A 19,991-nucleotide genomic window follows, 5' to 3' on the forward strand; every position below is an offset into this window, starting at 1 on the left:
TCACTGCAATGCAACCAAAACATGTATGATGATGGATTATTCCAATTTCAATCTACCCACACTCATTGATTAATTCTGCTGCAGGCATTACACGTCCATTACAGAGCGCTAATCAGGAATCGATGCCTTTATTGGCCTCTAATATGTCAGCATGGAAATGATCATGAAGACATGTGCAAGGTGGGAACTGTGTGTGTTTGTGTCTGTGTGTGCCTGTGTGTGCCGGGTTGAAGAAAAAGCCCCTCTCGCTTTCATAAAAGACTTATTAGACAGATTGCAATTTTAAATGGTATTTCTAATTGCATTTTGGGGAGGTTGGGGAGAAAACTAAACTCAGTGAATTCAATAAATTCAACCTGTGCACTGGTCAATTCTATCAGGAGCTATTTGGCTCCTCCTGCTGGTAAGAGTAGGTAATTACAATTCATGGACTTCTCCCTCGAACTCTTCATACTTTAATTTCTATACTTTCTTAAACATTTTAACATAATAACACTGAAGCACATCTCCCAACATTTCATTCATTGCCTGTAATTTATCAAATAGAAAGTTGCGACATCACACTATGCATTTACCTTTATTTTAGATTTGTATACAGTATTTTTTTTTTACTAATTTGTACCTTACTATGTGGTATATATTTTATATATATGTATTTATTTTACTCTGTATTCTGAGCATCTTTAGCATAAACGTTTTATGGATAAAGTTCTTTCTTATCTTAGAAAGATTTGCACTAGAACAAAAGAAAGTGTCCTCTGCCAACTGAAAAGAAGATTATGATTGTGCTTAGTGTATCAGTCAAATGTAGTGGTTTTTCATCATGATGATGACAATGATCCTTACATCTGAACAAGAGTAACATCTTCTTAACTTTAGGGGCTTCAAACTGTAAATACTTCTACAACAGAACATATTAATTAATTAATAAATAAATAAATAAAGGCTCATATAAATATAGTTACAAATGTATTTTTATTTACTTTTGTGTTTAAAAACAAACAAAACAAACAAAAACACATCAACAACTGAGCTGGCAAAAAACGGTAGTTCAGGTGTCATTCAACCCTGCTTGAGACTGCATCCAGTCCCAGCATACAGGCTAAAGAGACTGAATTGCATACAGACACTGAGAGGTAAAAAAAACATAAATGAAATGTTTGCACTGTTTGTCCAGTTGTCTGTTCATGTCACATTTTGGTAATTTGACCTCAAGTATTACTGCAACGAAGCCAAAGACATAGAAACTATTAGTGTTTTGAAGGAAAACATGGACGTTAAAATGAGTCGGTAAATTTTTTTTTTCAAGCATGGACAGCAACTAAAGGCTAGCAACATGTCAATGAAGACAGAAAATCAATAACTATTACAAGTTACAGCACCCCACTTTGCCTCTGAAATGATACTGCAACAAGGGGGAACAATGAGAGCGCTGAAGAACATCATGGGTGAATGAGCAAGATTTCCTGTAATTGGTGAAAAAGGACTATATTTTTTTAAAACATGGAAATTGTGTGAACTTCATCATTTCCGTATGAAGAATGAGTTCGCACTGAGAAAGCAACTGGGTCAAATTGGTGAGAAGACTGGAGAAGTTTTAAACATAATTTAGAAGGATGTTCTGATAATAAACAACATAAAAGTATTGAGTGAAAACCTGATAAGGTGCTTGTATACAATTTGCTTTTTGAAGTGATAGCTTAAAAATGATATATTTACTGTCTTTTATACAACAACTCTCTTCAGTAAAAGGTTAGATTAGCAAATTCTGGATCACTCAAATTAAGTCTTTAACCATCCCAAATTACCGTGGTACTTTGCCCAGATTCCAGTTCTTCAATTCTCACATAATAACACTCCCATGTAGATATTCAAAACATGTTGCTAAGAGAGCAAAGAAGAATCTGACAGACAGTAAGGAACAATGTAAACATCATGAACGATGGAAACATCCCAACTTTGCAAAATGGAACACTTTTTATAAACACTGTAAAATGACTAACCAACGCTCCAGCACAAATGCTTGCATGAAAGTATTTGTACTACACTTTTTGATAGCTTTCATGTACGCACAAATGTCCGCATGACAGCTTACAGCAACATACAAATGCAGAAAAAAATACTTAACAAAAATAAGTCAAGCAATTTCAATACTCATGTCAATAGTCCATGTCAAAACAATGTTAAATTGCACAAAAATGAAAACAATCATTTGTAAATGCATACTAGAGCATAATCATACACAGGCCTAAGAAAAAAAATGATATGCATATACAGTATCTATATTATATAAACACATTTGGACATCCTTCACAACTACTGAGAACTCTAAACTGTACAATATATCTGCTATATGAACAGTTGCGCAAAATACCATTTTGATATACAGTAATACTTTTTTTCTTTTACAATGTACAAGTTTATACTGTCCACACAATAAAATGCAAAGCACAAGCCCTAAAAGGCCACAAAAGTGCATGTTATCCGGTCAGATGGAAGCCACTGGAAGGAAGGAATGGCATGAGAGTGGTAATGAAAGCTCCCAGTATCATACAGGAGCTTTTCTACACCCACAATGTCTTGCAAGATTAATAGTTAGAGGAGGGAAATCTGGAGTAGATATTTATTATACATGCAGGCACACATGACCGCAGATGCACAAACACACACATCCTTAAACATAGACCATCATGGTGAAAGTGACTCACATGTTAGACTCACACACATACACACTCACACAAAGAGGTTATGGGGTGATGATGAAACTTCATCAACAGTCTCCCACTCCAACATTTCCCCACACCGTCACATTATATTCAAGCAGCGGAACTCCAATGGTAGATACTAAGTCTTGGTACCTTTTGGACAGTCGCACACTTCACATCTCAGAAAGGACACATTAGTAATCATGTTTTCACACAAGGTTTTTTAAAACCTAAGCAGTGACTGGCTGAAGGAAGAAGCTGGCCTAGTATATGATCTCTGCTCAGTTCTAACAAACTGTCAACGCCGTGGGCCAACTTCAGCCTTAGCATGTCACCACCAGGCACTGAGCTATGGAGGAATCAAACACTGAATGAAGGTCAGCTTTTCAACCTACTCTTTATAAACACTAGTTAAGTGTCTGACGCATGTGTTTTCAGTGACAGGCCATCACAAGCTCTTCATTGTGTTTTTGGCCAGTGAGTGCACTGCCATGCATGCATGAGGGGGGGAAGGTCGGCTGCAGTGCTCAGAGGGGAATGCTTGAAGCCACACTTTCTGTAGTGCGAAGATGGGTGGATTTGGGTGACTTGACACCAGTGATCTTTTGCTTCAAAAGCAAACCTCCTTCTGACATTCCCTAACTGCCAGTCAACCCAATCGTACAGTAGTTTCACAGCACTTAAGCAAGAGCAGACTTGTGCAGACAAATGGGGCCAAGTAGAGATTCTTGGATTACTGAAATCGACCTACGTTTAGTCATCATCTTTCCTGTCAAGTTCAGTTGTCCAAGTTCAGTTGTAACTCCAAGCATTCCCCCTTCACAATATCATCTCTACGAGAGATGAGAAGGATGCAAACTAAAACCCATTCTGTTAAGGCCACTGAAATGTGCTTAAAATCTTTTCCTTCAGAGGTACCTTCTGTTTCCTGCGTCTTTCCTGTCAGTGCCTCCTCTCTTGTCCCACCCATATTACCTCTTCTGTGACATATAGCGCCCTCTATCTTTCCCAGCAGCTTGATAAAGGGAACTGGAGGTGGTGATGCTGATAACAATTTCCTCCTTCCTTTTTCTTCATGTGTTTTCCATTTGTCCTTTCCTGGTCCGCTAGACTATCTTGAGTTTTCCTTTGGTCTTCATTTTGACATCTCATCCGCACTTGCCAAAGGGCATCCGTCTCAGTCATTTGCTGTCTCCCTCTTTAAACAGGAAGGAGACAATCCTGGTGGGCTAACGGCCAAGCAGGTAGACCACCACTTCATAGGTGCACATCATGATGGCGGTGTTGGGGATCTGTCTGACAAGGTGGGTGGTGAGGCCGCGGTACAGCGCCCGGTATCCCTCCTCCCTGGGTACCGTGAGCAGAGTTTGGAAGAAGGAACGATACTTGCTGCCCTCTTCTCGTAGCCGTGTGCGGATCACTTCTGCAATTTAAGAGTGGAGGAAGAAAACTGTGTTAGATACACTACTGGTCATTACTTGCTTTTGTCACACTTCGCCAATGAGTGCTATGTCTCGCTAAAGATATTTTTTTGTATCTGCTGCTGTCAAGTAAACTATTGATGCAAATGATCCATCTTTGAGTATACAAACTATCCCTCGCCTAATCCTAAACTGAATAATCTGCTAGACACACTGAGTTCTTAAATGTCCCAGAATTACTTCAGATAAATAGAAGGTATCTGAACTGCTGCATTCAGCTGTGGGCTTTGCATGTAGGTGGACAATGATAGTGATATTTATAGCACAAAGTGGACTGTGATATTTTTCCAGTAACAAAAAGTGAGTCACTACCTTACTCAAAATGCAACATGTCTTGATGGTACAATGTATTCTGGTCTCTTCATCTTACAAACAGCAGAAAAATTAGATACTCTTCCTTTTCTGTGATGGATTTTGTTCCCTTATAATTGTAAAGCTCCAGTACAAATTAATTAGGAAAAATAATACCCCATTTTGGATCTCAATACTCGAACATGGTTCATATTTGACAATATTTTCCATATGCCATATGATATGTGTCCTGAAAGATTATGTATTGATTATGTAAAAATCACTTTCAAGTTCATATGACAGCAAACTAACAGCATCCTTTAAAAGGACAAGTCAGGCAATATTTTTCCAAGAGATTTGTTGACAAAAAGAAAAACATGGAATATTATTAGCCTTATCCTTTGAAAAGAAAAAAAAGCTAAGCTGAGTGAAACAGAAGAGTACCATGAGGGTAGGCGAGGGAGGTGGCACAGGTCTTGGAGGTGGCTGCTGCGAGCATCATGCCCACAAAGTCTGAGGCATCTTTGACAGACTCGTCCTCTTCGTCCATGCTGGCATGGGCTTTGGATTCCAGCAGTTTGCGTTTGATGCTCTCATAGATGACAAAATGGATAACAGTCTCAGAGATGCCAGCGTACGAGGCTGACATGCCCCTGTAGAAACCTCGCAGGCCGTCCATCTGGTACACCCGCCGCACACACTCGAACGCATTCATTCGCCGCTCCCCCCGGTTTCTGTAATCATAAAGAGACTTTTCGTTTAATGACAACGTCATTTCATTCTCATTATTGTATTTTTGATATAGGAAATTTAACGAGTCATACAACCCATTCCACTGCAGCTTTGGGACTTATGACATTAAGGTTTGTGGTTCCTCACCTGGCATCCAGCTGCAGACGAGTCTTAATCAGCCAGATGGGATTGGTTGCTGTGATGGCGGTGAACCCTGGGAAATTCAGAGGAGGTCAGAGGTTCAGACAGAAGCAGAGACACTTGGAAGAACACAATCTAAATAAGTATACTAAATATTCTATACTGTGCAAGGACAATGAGAAAGCACTTCACTAAACAGGATCAACTGGCTTCAGTTATTAACTTTTCAGTCAGCTGTTTCATTCATTAACTCGGACTAAATTTGAATCAATTTAATAAAAATAAAAAAAATCACTGATTGCATAAGAGACAATAATGCACACATCACATATTGATCCTCTTCATGTGAAATGTTACTCAGGTGCATGTAAACAAACAGCTCTCTTCCTGAACTAAAGTATCTTAACTTACAACAGTGCACAAAGGCAGCAGCTTTAAGCTTTATTTTTTCCATCATAAAAAATATCTAACTGCAACCACTGGGAGATGAGGCCAAGCAGCAAATTCATTTTAGGCCTTTGAGTGTGGCAGATTGTTATTCTACTGGAGTTCATTCATTTCTTTTAAATGCTAATGAGAGCTCTTGTGGTTCTATGAACATCAGTTCACTATCATAACATCAGCTCATCTTAAAGAGCTTACAGAGGTTGTCTGTTCTGATCATTACATTTTCAAGGTGCTTTGAAATACACATGACTATCAGCATTTTTACAAACAGATCTGCTATTACACAACTTCCAAGTCAAACACAGTGGGTCTGACTCATAGTTTGGACATTGCTCTAAATTTTAAGCAATATGAATGCATCAACTTATTAGTCAATGAATGCATATCCTTGTGTTTATTCTATAACATTCAACAAACCAGTGGCTAACTGGTTAGACACTACAGACAGGCTGTTGGCCTGATACGGGCCCAACAAGCCCTACTATGACAGCAGAGAGAAACAAGATGGTGTCTGGATGATATTCTTCAATTATTCAGCAGGACTTAAGTGGAAAGTCTCTGACGTGGAATTTAGTGCAGCCTAATGGTGGCGGGTCACCTTGTTGTATATGTCCCTCTGACTTCACAGCCAATCTCAATGTTAGCTTATTTCCAAACAGGGGGTCAGTCAATAATTAGGTCCCTAAATTGCATTAGGAATGCCCTTGTTTGCAGGTAGATAAGAGTGTGTGCATGTGCTTGTTCGAGTTGCTTACAAGGGATGATACTTTGAACATAGTTTTGTTAGGTAGGAACAGCAGGCAATATACAGTGATGTAAAGTTTGATATGTAGGGTGTAAAGCTAGTTAATGAGCACTTTGTATCATTATGAAATAACACAAAGTCTCTGAAAGTTTCTGATGCAGATGATGTACGATAGAGAAACAAAACATGGCCATTTGCAGAAAACAGCTAGACGAGGGCAAGTCTATAAGAGGCCTGAGTTACATCTAGAGTATCAATGCAACAGAGCCCTACGTTAAGGCAACTGCGTGAAGAAGAGAGGATGACACAGGTCTGTTGAAGAGAAGAAGAGAAGAAAAAAAGAGGCAGAAGAAAAAAAGAGGGAAGTAGAAGGAAGTAGAAGGAAGTAGCGTCTATGGTGTGTACTCACGAGGGAGGGGCAAAGCTCCTCCAGCTCCTCCCCGCTGCAGCTAGTAGCCTGCAGATATGGGGGGCTCAGATGGCGGGGGTCTCCCACCCAATCACGCAGGGGTGAAAGCTTTACAGTAAAGCCCTAAAATAGACACAGGCTTTTCTGTACCACAGTCGCACACAAGCAGCAGTCACATCCACCCCCAACCCCACCAACCACCCACCCCAACCCCAACCCCACTGGTACTGTACAGGTAGATGGAGAAGAGATGGGAGGTGAAGGACTGACCCCCCCCTCCCATCTTTCACCAAAACCTAATCTCAACTCTAAGCCCCATGCCCTCTAATTCAATATTATTCGTTGTAATAAAATGGTTTTACATATCTTTTACTTTCACTTTATAACAATTTATCCCCTCCCTTTACTCCTTTTATCAACTGGAATAAAGAAAACGTTGACTGAACAGAAGCCAACCCAATCCAAACCTCCAGCTCCATCTCACCGAAGCGAGGTGACACACAAGTACAAACACAAAGGCAGAAAATAAAATTGAAGATGTATTCTTCATTATCATTGTGCCATTATCAGTTTATACTCTACATATCAGAGAAAGAACGAAATCAAATGCTTAATAAAATAAGGTAGAAAATAAAGAGAGGTAGGTGGAAATGCTAACCTTGTCGTTGTGTGTAACAGACTGTAAGAGGAGGATGATGGTGATGTCAGGAGCAAAGAGACCATATTACGAGTATGTGAAGTCATATTGGAGACAGTGAAGTGAAACAATGAGGTGGAACAATGAATTTAACTCAGTTCGCCCCAAATATATCTCTGGGCAAAACCTGATTCTGGAAAAACTGGGATAAATTTAAAAATAACATTAAGATGTCCTTGTACGTGGACAAAAAAGTGTCTCTAGAGAGTCAGCCTGTTTCTACAAAAACACATCAGATGACTGCTACAGCAGTTATATAACACGTCCTCTTCAATGTCACAGAAATTGCCACTGGAATTAAAAAGGAAAAATACTTTACTTTTGAAGTATTTTTCATTTACAGAATGTTGTGTGTAGAGAGCCTCAAGTCTTAACATTTATTGTAAAATTATGTTCATAATTATGTAAATTAGTATTGTTTAATGTAGTAATCATTTTATTGTTAGAGTTAAACTGTTTTTGTAATTGTTTTTGTTGTTTTTTTGTTCACTGTGTCCCAAATTTATGTCAGTATATAAACCTTACAAGGAAAGTAGGATGGTCACAATATTCTATGACATGAGACAAAGCAACATATATTTCAGGTAAAGTAAATGAACCTCATTTTTGTTTCCCTGCTTAGTAATTTTGATAAGCCATTAAGTAGATAAATGTGCAACTATCAAAGGCTAGGACACACATCCCTGAGTTGAACCTCAGAGTGAAAACCTGCATTTTCATATGGTCATGCTGCTGCATGGTGTGCATTATGATCCTTCTATGGTACATAATGCCTGTGCAGTCTCACCACAGAAGATTGACCTACATTCAGAGACGGCAAATATGCTTTAGATTAACGGCTGGAAAGGAAAATAAGTAGCGGCCTAACCTCCTTTCCCCAAGGAGAAAGGAAGCCAACAATTCATAGCAGGGAGACAGTGTCTCCTCAAAGTTACTTTACAAAACTGGAAACAATTCTCCAGCATCTGGGTAAAACGTAGCTGTCCAGTCACTAAGGCTTCCGTTAACTCTGCTAATTCTCAGTGCTGACAAGCTTGAGGAGAGTATGGAAAATCTGTGCATATGAAGGACAATGGGACATTTGTATAGATCTATGACACAGATGTTTGCCCAAGATAACATAAGCGAGTTGTCTAGCACTTGTGGCTTATGGGCTAAGGTCATATTACAATATGTCCTTGCTTGTATGTATGCGACTGCCACGTTGATGAAGAAATGTGTGGAACAAGAGAAAAAACACTATTCTCTAAGCTTAATGTATGAAGACTTTTTTGGGATCCACTGTGTTAAGTTTCCATCAATTACATAACAAATCTGTGCTTTCACTGCATCTTGGTATCAAGTAATAATTAGTGCTTTTTAAACTGGCAGCCCCAGCCTTTATAACGGTATGCGCTTAACCAGGTGACCTACTGGTGCACCCCAAACCCATTTGAAAAGAGGACGTTATGTTGAAATCATTAGATGATGGAAAGATACTAATTCTCTGTGAAAAGAAATGACTGAGGCACTAATGGTGTTGATGGATGATGACAAAAAAAAAAAAAAAAAAAAAAGCACAGCATTTACAAGCTTTTGTGGTAGTGACAAGGTTAGCATTTCTTTTGTGCTGAAAAACATAAAATCCAAGTATGTGTCATTACTTTACCTTTACTATGTTGATGGAACAAGACAACAGGCTAAGGGGAAAGGGGGAGGTGTGTGTCAAGACTAAGCAATAATAAAACCGTATGAGAAGAACCTAAAACTACAAACCAGCAGCAAACACACTGCCATAAGCAATGGTATTATCATTACAAATGAATAACCATCATGAACTTTCTAATATTCATAAAAAATCACCATGGTTTTCATCATACCAGTGTAAAGAAATGGGGTGCTACCTGACGTGTCCGCCCGAGTGCCAGGGGCCCCGGTTGACCTTTGGGGACCGTGCTCTCTCCTCTATACACACAGAGCAAAGAAGGGGGCCCAGACCACACTGTTTAAGTAACAACTGGGATGTTAAACCATTTACAGAGTCCTCTGGAGAGGCCTCAAAATGAAAGAATAAAAAAGAGGAAAGAAGGGCGAGGAGGATAAAAAAAATAAATAATGGAAGACATGGGGGACAACAGGGCTAGGAGAAGTGGAAAGCACAACCTAAACTTTGAGGACCATGTGGTTTTCTTCTTTTCGCTAAGCAGCTAGAAATATATACAGCTTAGTCATGGGAGATATGCCAGCAGTGGCACATTGTAGCCTGAAACTGCCTTGGTGCTGTGTCTGGATTTAGTGCTGATATAAGGTTTTGTCACTTCAACCGTATGTGGGCTGTCAAGGCCACCATGAAGAGACAAGATACTGTGTTATCTTAGTGGACTGGTGTATTTAGAGAAAGGACATGCTCAGAAAAAAGCTTGTGAGAATAGGTGGTAAGGATGTAAAATGTTATTGTGTGACTGGCATGGTAATTTTTCTTTACTTCCAGATGTAAGTAAGATGGGACATTAACTCTTTACTTTGAAATAATTTGACAGTAAAAGGTAAATTGTTTCCAACATGGATAAATTCATCTTTCATGGCTTGGTTTCACAGTGAACAAAGTGAGGCTACTGTCACCACAATCAAGGTCAAGGTCGGTTTGATCCTGAGAGTCTTAAATTGTGCTTTCTATTAAACACCCTCATGTTTATATTTAATATTTCTATACATGAAAGAGCTACGTAATTCCTACTTATAACAGATAGTATTAGTTAGCTTTTGCATGCTTTAGGTATTCACAAGCTTTTAAATTTGTGAAGATCCCCCCATCCCACACATGTATATGGAAAGGGGAGAGGGGGGTGGTGATGATGTGAAACTTCAGGGGTACTACAAATTGTGAAAAAAAAATGATGAGAAGATAAAGATAAATTAAATTTGTCTCATGACGACAAACGGAATAATTCTTTAACATGTTTTTTTCTTTAAATAAAACCCATCTGTGATCTACACTGCCCAGGCAGACTGACAGACAGACAAACAGGCAGATTTAACAGACAGCGACAGACGGACAGACAGAAGGGAGGAGGAGAGGGAGCCATCATTACCTGCCATCCCAGCAGACACCATGTGCACCTGGGTAGAGTCTGGCTCAAGGACTCCATTTAGCTTCTCCTTAGCTGTTGAGTAGGCCGCAAAGTAGATTGCCCTGTGACGAAAACCATAAGACATAGGTAAGAAATTAAAAACACTGGAAGTTAACTACAGAATAACTACTACTAACCAGTGAGGGAACACTGGGAGAAAACAATGATTTTCCTTATTAGTTTCTTCAGTTTGAACACATGTACCTGTACCACTCATCAAGATGACCGTGTGAACCATTTGCAACTAAAAGTTAATGTTGAGCATATAGGAATTTAATTGTACTATATAAGATCACTTACTGGAACCATTAGTAACATACGCAGAGAAATTGTCTAACTGCATGGTTTATATGAAGAATATCATCAAATATGAAAACATTATTTCAACTGCCTGAAACAAAATACTGCCTGAATGCCTGAGGGCATGCCATAGAAGAGCGCTAAGCCAGCTAATATTCAACATAAAAGCAAGCCATGTATAAGAGTTTATCTGTGCTTATGTGTGTGTGTGTGTCTCAATCTCATGGCATGCTTTAGTAGCAGATTTATCTCGCATGATTCTAGTTGCTTCTCACTAAATAAAATTACAGGATTTAGTCAACATTTCTGCTGAGTGGAATTAAACCCAGTGAACTCTCCTCCCTGCTCTCCATCTGAATTGAGAGCATTCACGCACAACATCATCATGTTGCTCTGTAGATCAATTATGTGAGTGGGTCTGAATGTGTATGTGCATCTCTCCTACGTAATGACTGATGTTGCTGGTGCAAGCTGTTACATATGCATGTCTTATGTGTGTGTGTTGCTAATGAACGCCAGCAGCACGCCCAGTGAACCGTGCTCTCATTAGCATCAGAAGATGTTTTTAGCTTTCCAGCGTCAGAGTGCTGTTTCCTAATTATAACAGGAGAGAATAACTCTGTAGCCCAGCACCCCACACCTCCCCTCACAGATAGATAAAGTAATAAATCAGTTATTTCATTCCGTAATATTGCATCTGAAGCTCAAGCTTTAGACTGTGATTAAATGGAGTGGAAATTTTTCAAGTTGCCATACATCTTCAAAACTGGAATTTTCCACTGGCAGGCATTGATGGATGCATGTTGATCAATAACTCATAGCAATCTGGCATTTGTTTAGCGTATCTTCCTTGAAGAATCCTTAGATTTAACTGCCTGCAGTCAATTGAAGACTGAATTGATTAATCTGGCTGCTCTGAATAATGAGTGAAGATTTAGTATTGCTCATGGCTTGGAAAAACTTAAATGAAGGAGTTTTTACCAATTACCATAAGTCTCAAATTTTTCATTTCGTTTTTTCCTGTGAAGTGTGATAAAACTTCAGTGAAGCACTGTGGCAATCAGGTACAAATACACAGATTGTATGTAATGATGTATTGTATCTGCAGTGAGACAGTCTGGAACTGCAGAAAAATAACCGGAAAACATTAGGATTAAAACTGCTACATAAAACGGCAGGAAAGCACGTATGAAGCCGATGAGTTCATCAGGCTCGGGCTTATGTAACAATGTCATCCTATAGCACAGTTTGCTATAGCTGTCATGACCAGGAAAGAAGCTGCCTCTCCCACAGCTGGACAACTAGCCCACAGGGCACACACACACACACTGTCACACACACACACACTGTCACACACGCTCACACACACACACGCTCACACACACACACGCTCACACACACACACACACACACACACACACACAGTCTGAGTCAGACAGCATATATAGCAAAGGACCCAGAGTTCTGAATTAATATAGGCAAAGACTGACAAACATGGCAGGAGAGATAGAGACAGAGTATTAGAGCAGAGGAGAGGATGACTCAGAGACTGAGACAGACACTACAATGAACCAACTGGAAGAGGATGACAATGTGATGCAGAAGTAGCTAGGGAGAACTAGACAGGTCAGGGAGGGGGATTAGACACAAACACAACTGCCTCAATATAGGAACCCCATTGTTATGCTAATACACAACAACAGTCACATGACAGCCGGCTGCCGCCTGCAGTTGCTGCTGTTTCATTCAGACTCTGATTGACTGACTCCAGGCTGTTATGCAACCCTAACCAGCTAAGCTAAGCAAGAGAACCTGCTCATTTCCGCTGGGATTTGCAGGACAGATTTTCATTGCATTTCCGTGAGTTTTAACTCCATTCATTTGTGTATTTGTGACCTGCTATTATTACTGTCAATATAAGCTCTAAGTGAGCCGGAAACTTGTAAAACATCTAGCAGGAGCAAATATATTCCTGTGTGCCCAGGTTTTATGTGATGTGTGAAGTGAATGATGCAGAAATGCCTTTATCATCTGATAACAGTCAAGCACGTCAAGCTAGAGCTGAGAAACGTGTAACAATCCGACAGTTTTTTATTAACATCAGAGGTTTAGTGACTCTCTTGTGTTGGTTATCAGATATGCATGTGTAGGTTATTTACTTTCCTCTTTCTTTAGTTTTTTTTTCCATACATTTTTGTGGAATTGCTTAAGACGACCTGGGCATGAAGGCTAAAGTAAGAGGCCAGGTGAAACATCCAGAACACTGTAGACAATACTGTACATACCTGGAAGGTGCCACACCTACAAGGTTGGGTCCTAGTCCTCTGAAGAGTGAACGAGGTCCTTCTCTCTCTAGAATTAACCTGCAAAGACACAAAACATTTCATTAAACATTTCAGTTTCACATTTCAGTTTTATTGGTCATTCCATCATTGTACAGAGAAAGAATACAGTACATTTAATATCCATGTAATAAACTTTAAATTAATTTATATCATTGGGCGAATAAGCATGTGACTGGCTGGAGCATTGAGTAGAGAGATGTCTTGGCTGTGTATAGAGGTGTTGTCGTGTGTTTAACTTTTACTTCATAGCCTTTTAATCCAAAATTTTCAATGAGTAGTGTTATTTTTAATGTTTGGCAATTACATTTCATATAAACAGGATGCATTCTGAAGTTACACATGCAACAGATCTTTGTCCCAACCCTGTATGTAAAAAAAATCCCTCACATGCTTTATGGTCACAGAAAAAGAGCCACTGGAAATAGAAAGTCCTTCAAAAAGCAGGTCAAACCATAGAGACAACATTTCATTTGGCACAACTTCTTATTGTGGCTAAATTTATATCCGATGTGGGCGCCCTTAGCAGATAGACCAGTAAATTATAACTTGTTTGGCATTCTGCCAAGACTTGACACTTAATACAGCCTGACATTATACACAGGGTCACTATCAACACACTGGAGGACCAAAAAAAAAATGAAATGACAGGTGTCCCAGATCTGTTGGTGTTTATAGTCAACAGTTCACGTGTTCATTTTCTATTGGCACCTGACTTCAAAGACTGTTCCTTCGTTTAACCCAGTAACCTGATTCAGAATAAGCTCACCTTCATCTGGTGCACCTTTTCACATTCACTGATACAAACTACATTCAAAGAAAACAATCAAGTGCTCTTGGAAAGAAATAAGAGACCCAGAACACAAGAAAATGGTCCTTTGGGCCAGATAACAAAATGGTCCTTTGGAGGAGATTAAATTCTTATGATAGTGGCTAGACTAGAACTGTCCCATACCATTAAAAACAAGACAAAGCCCCAGTCTATCTGGGCTATGTAGCTGCATTTTGTTCAGCTTGTGGGTTGCTGAGTTTTGCCTTTGCCAAGCTCTGTTAATAGTTAAATATTTCACCTCAGTAATGGTTTACAGTGTGTGGTATCTCCTCAAGAATACAGAGTAATTTACGATACTTATTCAACACACAGCTTAGAGTGGCAGTGTTCTCCACAGTCACAAAACTCAAATCATTAGTTTACATACCCTGCTCTAAAATGGAACTAGGCCAGCGCCACACTGCATGTTGAGCCACTTTCCTTGCCATACTGCTCTTCCCTCTTCTGCCCTTTTCCACTCTGTATTATGTAGTAGTGGTGCGCACTTTCTGCTCTTGGCTCAAGGACAACACAAGAAGTTGGTTTACTTACAGTATAAGACCAATGCTGAGCTCAAAACAATGCCCAGATTAACTGCAATCTCTCTAAAACGGGCATCAGTCCAGTGTTATTAAACAAAGTCCTGAAGAAAGTGTTGATAACAAAGCCTTGCTGAGGCAGGGAAGCTGAAAAGAAATCATTCCCACTTATTGCAACAGCCTGTGAGAACAAATCAATTTTTTTTCAGCCAAACAAATGCAAGAAAAAACACTTACGTGACAAGTAAGCGTTTCTATCAAACTGTGAAAGTGCGAAATTAGCATGTGTCCTATACATCTGAATCTCATGTAATTCCATGTTCAAAAGCAACATCTTTCCTGTGATATGGAGCAAAACATGAGATAAGTAGTTTGTAAAAGACACCTAATTTGCAAAATAATTAATGCAAGCATCTGGCAGTGGAAAATTCCACACACAGCAGCTTTTGCATTATGCAGCATGTTTAACAGTGAGTGACATGCTCTGTGACAGACAAGAATAGAGCCCTGTAGCTATGTTGAATATTTATTTAAACGCTGCTAATTCTTCAGTATTCAACATTCATTACAAGTATCCAGGCACACTTGTTTTTACTAGGCTCAAAATAAACCTAACCAGTGTCAGATTCCCCTACGCTCTCACTTCCCATCTTTCCATTGTGTTTAACTAGAAGAGTAATGACACGACATATCATGTTGCAAAAAAACGGGAACAATTCATAGTGTATTTTTTATACTGATTTCCTAGTAGTTGTCTAGAGAAAGCACCCAAAACAGCCACAGAGCTTAACGGACAAAATGAGGTTTAAAATCATCTATTTAGTGTCTGGATACCACTGATAGGAATACACTTGAGGCTTAGACTTGGCACTGCTCAAGTGTCTTGGTGGTAGATTCTGCGGTTAACCAAAAAGTTTCCCAAAATAAACTTCCCCAGCAATCCAAAGAAAAAACTCCCTTGGGCAGGTTAAGCATTTCTGAAAACAAAATTTTGTAGTTTGCGATGCCATGTTGACCAGCCTCGCACTGGTTCAGATTCAGAATATACTCCAAATGGCTTTGATATGAAATAGATACTGTACTGTACATTGTCTGCTGTTTTCTTATCAATTATTAAACAATTTCAATTGTTACGGAGTTATGGTGATGTACTCCATCTCAGACTGAGGCAAATAATTATGCTCTAAAAGCATTTGTTCGTAGGAAGTACTTTAAAATGTAAACTCACATTGAGATTACAGTGATACAGCACATACAGACAAACTTGTTACATTATCACTGCAGATACCACAGATATGAACATTTGCAGCAAGAACAAACACAGACTGCTTGCGTCACAACTCTCTGATTGACTAACAAAACCAGGAATTTCATTTGTTTCTTTCAGACCTTGTTCCCCCTGCTAATTGACTGTGTTACACAACTCATGGTAACTCCAAATTTTCTTGCAGGCAGACACATTTTCAAATCAATCAGTGCCTTTGCCTCAATTTGTGCTGCACATTTGTATATGTTTGCCTCCGTTTGCATGTAATCATAACAATGTATGCAGTCAGGCTAAATTACGTCTGGTTTGTACCAACCCATGAGCTGTCCATAACCATATCTCCCTAATTTACAAAGAAACATTTTGAAAAACAATCAAAAGTAGTTTGGAAATTACAGTATAAATAGTCACTGTTCTTCTCAGACAGCTGGATGTAATTTCCAACATATCACTCAACTAACACTAAGACCAGGATAAGACAATGCTGAACCTATGTCATAATACCAATACCAATACAAATCCAACAGAATATTCATTTCACAACATTAATTGACAATTTGATATGCATTTCCCAGGTCTATGCATTTGTTACAAAAAAAAAAAATGTTAAGATTTGGTTGAAAAAAGTATTTTACACCCATATCATGTAATAAATCAAAACTAACAAGATACATTTTTGAAAGTATGCCTAATGAAGAAAAAATGTTAACATGTAGTGTCATACTCCTTACTTGAGACAGTGCAGAGGCCCCGGCGGAGCGACGCGGGCCACACTGGCTCCGTTGACGGTGCTGAGCTGGACTTCAGAGATGTAGAGAGTGATGGAGGAGGACTGCAGCCTGGTCTTCACCACTTCCAGAGGACAAGTCAAAATAGCGCCCACTGTACCACCACATCTACAAAGGGAACAGGAACGAATGAATTGAGAAGGAAAGGGTGCAGAAACAAAGACAATGATGGAAGAAAAGCACACAATGAGGTAAAACATGGTGAGACAAACAAATCAACAACAAAATAAACATATTTAATGCTCTGCATTAGCATTGGTCATAGGGGGGAAGGGATGGATATGATATGCATGTGTTTTACTATTCTAGGCTATTTTTTGCTCACTTCATTCAATATGTAAAGGACCAACTATAATATTATTGTTTTGATATTTGGTCCAAGTCACATCTATATTTTGCCCCTTTCCTGTGCTGGTCTTCTTTATTAAACCATCATCTAATACTAGTCTCCACAATCACTGGTAACACAATCTGTTATTCCTTTTAGCGCTAAAATTATCTAGGAGCAGGCAGACATCTATACACCATGACTTGGTGTTGTGATACTGCGATGTGGAAGTTATCAAGACTATTATTATTTGACTGGTTTCAGTTCAGAGGAAACTAATTCTGGCTTAGTGTAACTATAACCACTTTGCTGACACTTTGCTATCTGAGAAGACAAGAATGAGGTGTCATGAAAATTAAGACTGTTGTTTAGCTGAACACACACACACACACACACACACACACACACACACACACACACACACACACACACACACACACACCACACCATAAATAAAGAGTGAGTAATAATGAGTGTTTACAAATGAACCAAAGAAACTCGTGATCATGTTGCTAGGACTTTGACCTCTAATCTAACTGAAGCCATCAGCAGCATGTAAACAAACTAAAGCTGATCTAATTCCAATCAGTTTCACCCTGAATATCTTAATTATCATAATGCACCAATTTCAGGCATATATTTTTGTATTATCTATCTGTTTTATATGGTATAAATTAGTACAAAATTTTTATAAGCCGTAGGCCAGTAGACGTCATCTCAAAACAATGTTCTGTCCCTGTGCCACACGTGCACATTGGTTGATCCCCTCTGCTTTCACCAACAGCTCAGTGCTTTCCACAATAGGGCTAGCATGGACAAAGCTTCAGAGTTAAACCACCACAAAGCTGCTGTGACAAATTATACAAATTCTCTGTAGGTCAGATAAAGTGAATACTAGTTGTATTTGAAGAGTGGTGTATTCTGATATCCTCGCTGCAGCGAATTCCTCTTGCTGCACTCTCTTTAGAGTAGCACCAGCTATATTTACCTTTCAAAAGACCGACCCACATTCATGCTCACAGGCAGCGGTGACCCTTGGCCTACTTTCAGGGCTATGCTGGCTGCTGCATGTATGTTCTCAGTGGTTGTGAGAGGAATCACAGTGCTATTGCTCTCAGCTCAGGTTTTTAGGGAAAGCAAATCAGATTCTGTTTACACAAGACTGCAACACACAGTGAGTTGTTTTCAGATTTTCTGAGAGATAAAAGTAGAGTTGTGGTGTGATGAAATTACCATATTTGAATGTCAATGGTTTGGTGCAGAGATGAAAGAAGAGGTGACAGAAGCAGAAAAACTGAGGACGGTGGATTAAACACAAGACAGATAATCTGCATCAATAAACTAAATTTTACACCTGTGTTTACATTTTCTTTGATGTACAAGCTGTTAGGCCTGTTAACAGAGCTGAGAACGAGAAGTTTTGCTTAGCTATTATATGGCATGCAGGTTTCATCTACAGTAGTCTTACTGTATTGTCCTCACTTTCTCGCCTTATTTGGTGGTTTACAAATGATCAATAGAAAATTATCCACAGGAATTGCGAAACAGGCAGAACACTAACATTCTTGTAGAGTTATGAAACTTTGAAAAATCTTCAGAATATCATTCTTGGGAACAAATACTATCAGATGGATGTTTGCAAGGTAATGCTTATCTGCTGTGAATGTGAGTAATTAACATGATAATGTGTGGGAACACCCTAATAGCCCTAAAAAAATGAAGTTATACGAGTTGGGATTTCAACAGTTATTAATATCCATCAATAAAGAAACACAAGATATAGAAGTTAATCACACTGTTGACTCTATAAACGCAGACCTGTAACTGGCCTTTCGTTTCATTCATGTAATTAATTTCTCAGGTTACTAAAATGTTAAATCTCTGGATAAAATAAGTAGCTCTCCTGTGGCTGCAGGAGAACTTTGTCAAGAGAGAGAGAGAGAGAGAGAGCCAGGAAATTAATCTAACTTTCCTTCAAAATAAAGGTACAAAATATTAGAAGAAGTTAGTAATTAAGGTTGTGAAACGACTAAAATCTCAGTTGAAATACAAAGTGGAGTCCCTGAATGCACATTTAAGCTCAAACACGCAATCTCTTTCATATTTCATAATACAAATGGACATATTTTGAAGTGTTGACAGGAAGTGCAGTAACCGACGGTTTTGACACTGACGTGCACGCGCTGCTTAGAAAAATGGTCCGTGTTAGCTAAATAGCTAGGTTAACCAGACAATGAGTCTTATATTTCAAAGCTGTCTGCAATTTTTTAAAACAACCTCAATTCATACATTAAATTCGCTGTCTGACTTACCCTCCAGCGAACAAATGAACCAGTGTGTCCCTTTGGCTCATTATTTAGCATGCTCTGCCAAGCAGCACACCTCGGGGCTGCGGCAGAGGGCCAAACACGGGCTTGGGTCCCGTCCCTTCCCGTTGTTTTCTACCTCCGAGAGGATGCGCACGTCGATGGGCCAACGACGTCGATGATGAACCAGCGGTGGGGCGAGTCTCCGGTGATTCAGACTGCAGTGGGCCGACAAACCCCCCTATGTCTCTCTCAGCGTGCTCAGGTTCCCCTCTGACACAGATATCTTCGACTAAACCAGCGGAGAGCTTCGACTTCACCAGGCTAGCTACTAGCAGAAGAATATCTCAGCTCTAACAAACGGTTTTATGGCTCATCCAGGGATTTCCCTTGGTTTTCTCCTCTGCTTTCATCGCTGCAGCAAGAGGGAAGGAGGCAGAGCTCATAGTATTTACTGTACAATCATAGGCTGGGCAACACACCACACTATTGGTCAGCCTGGCGCGTGACGTCACGTCGTCTCCGCCCTGATCATGCTCTGTTCACATGTTC

At 39.5% G+C, this 19,991-nt stretch overlaps 1 protein-coding gene across 1 annotated transcript; it reads right to left on the reverse strand.

The window, feature by feature from the left end:
* Window positions 1–956: 956 nt before the first annotated feature.
* On the reverse strand, window positions 957–19,879 carry slc25a36a (solute carrier family 25 member 36a). The gene is made up of 7 exons (XM_023428083.2): window positions 19,446–19,879; window positions 16,749–16,913; window positions 13,344–13,421; window positions 10,720–10,820; window positions 5,357–5,423; window positions 4,922–5,211; window positions 957–4,128 (listed from the first exon to the last, which is right to left on the reverse strand). The coding sequence occupies exons 1-7, from the start codon at window positions 19,484–19,486 to the stop codon at window positions 3,935–3,937; spliced, it is 936 nt and encodes a 311-aa protein (XP_023283851.1). The 5' UTR covers window positions 19,487–19,879; the 3' UTR covers window positions 957–3,934.
* Window positions 19,880–19,991: the final 112 nt, after the last annotated feature.

Source organism: Seriola lalandi, unplaced genomic scaffold (genome assembly GCF_002814215.2).
Source record: "Seriola lalandi dorsalis isolate HSWRI2012SDOR001 ecotype SW California unplaced genomic scaffold, Sedor1 jcf7180002054866, whole genome shotgun sequence".
Lineage (NCBI taxonomy): Eukaryota > Metazoa > Chordata > Actinopteri > Carangiformes > Carangidae > Seriola > Seriola lalandi.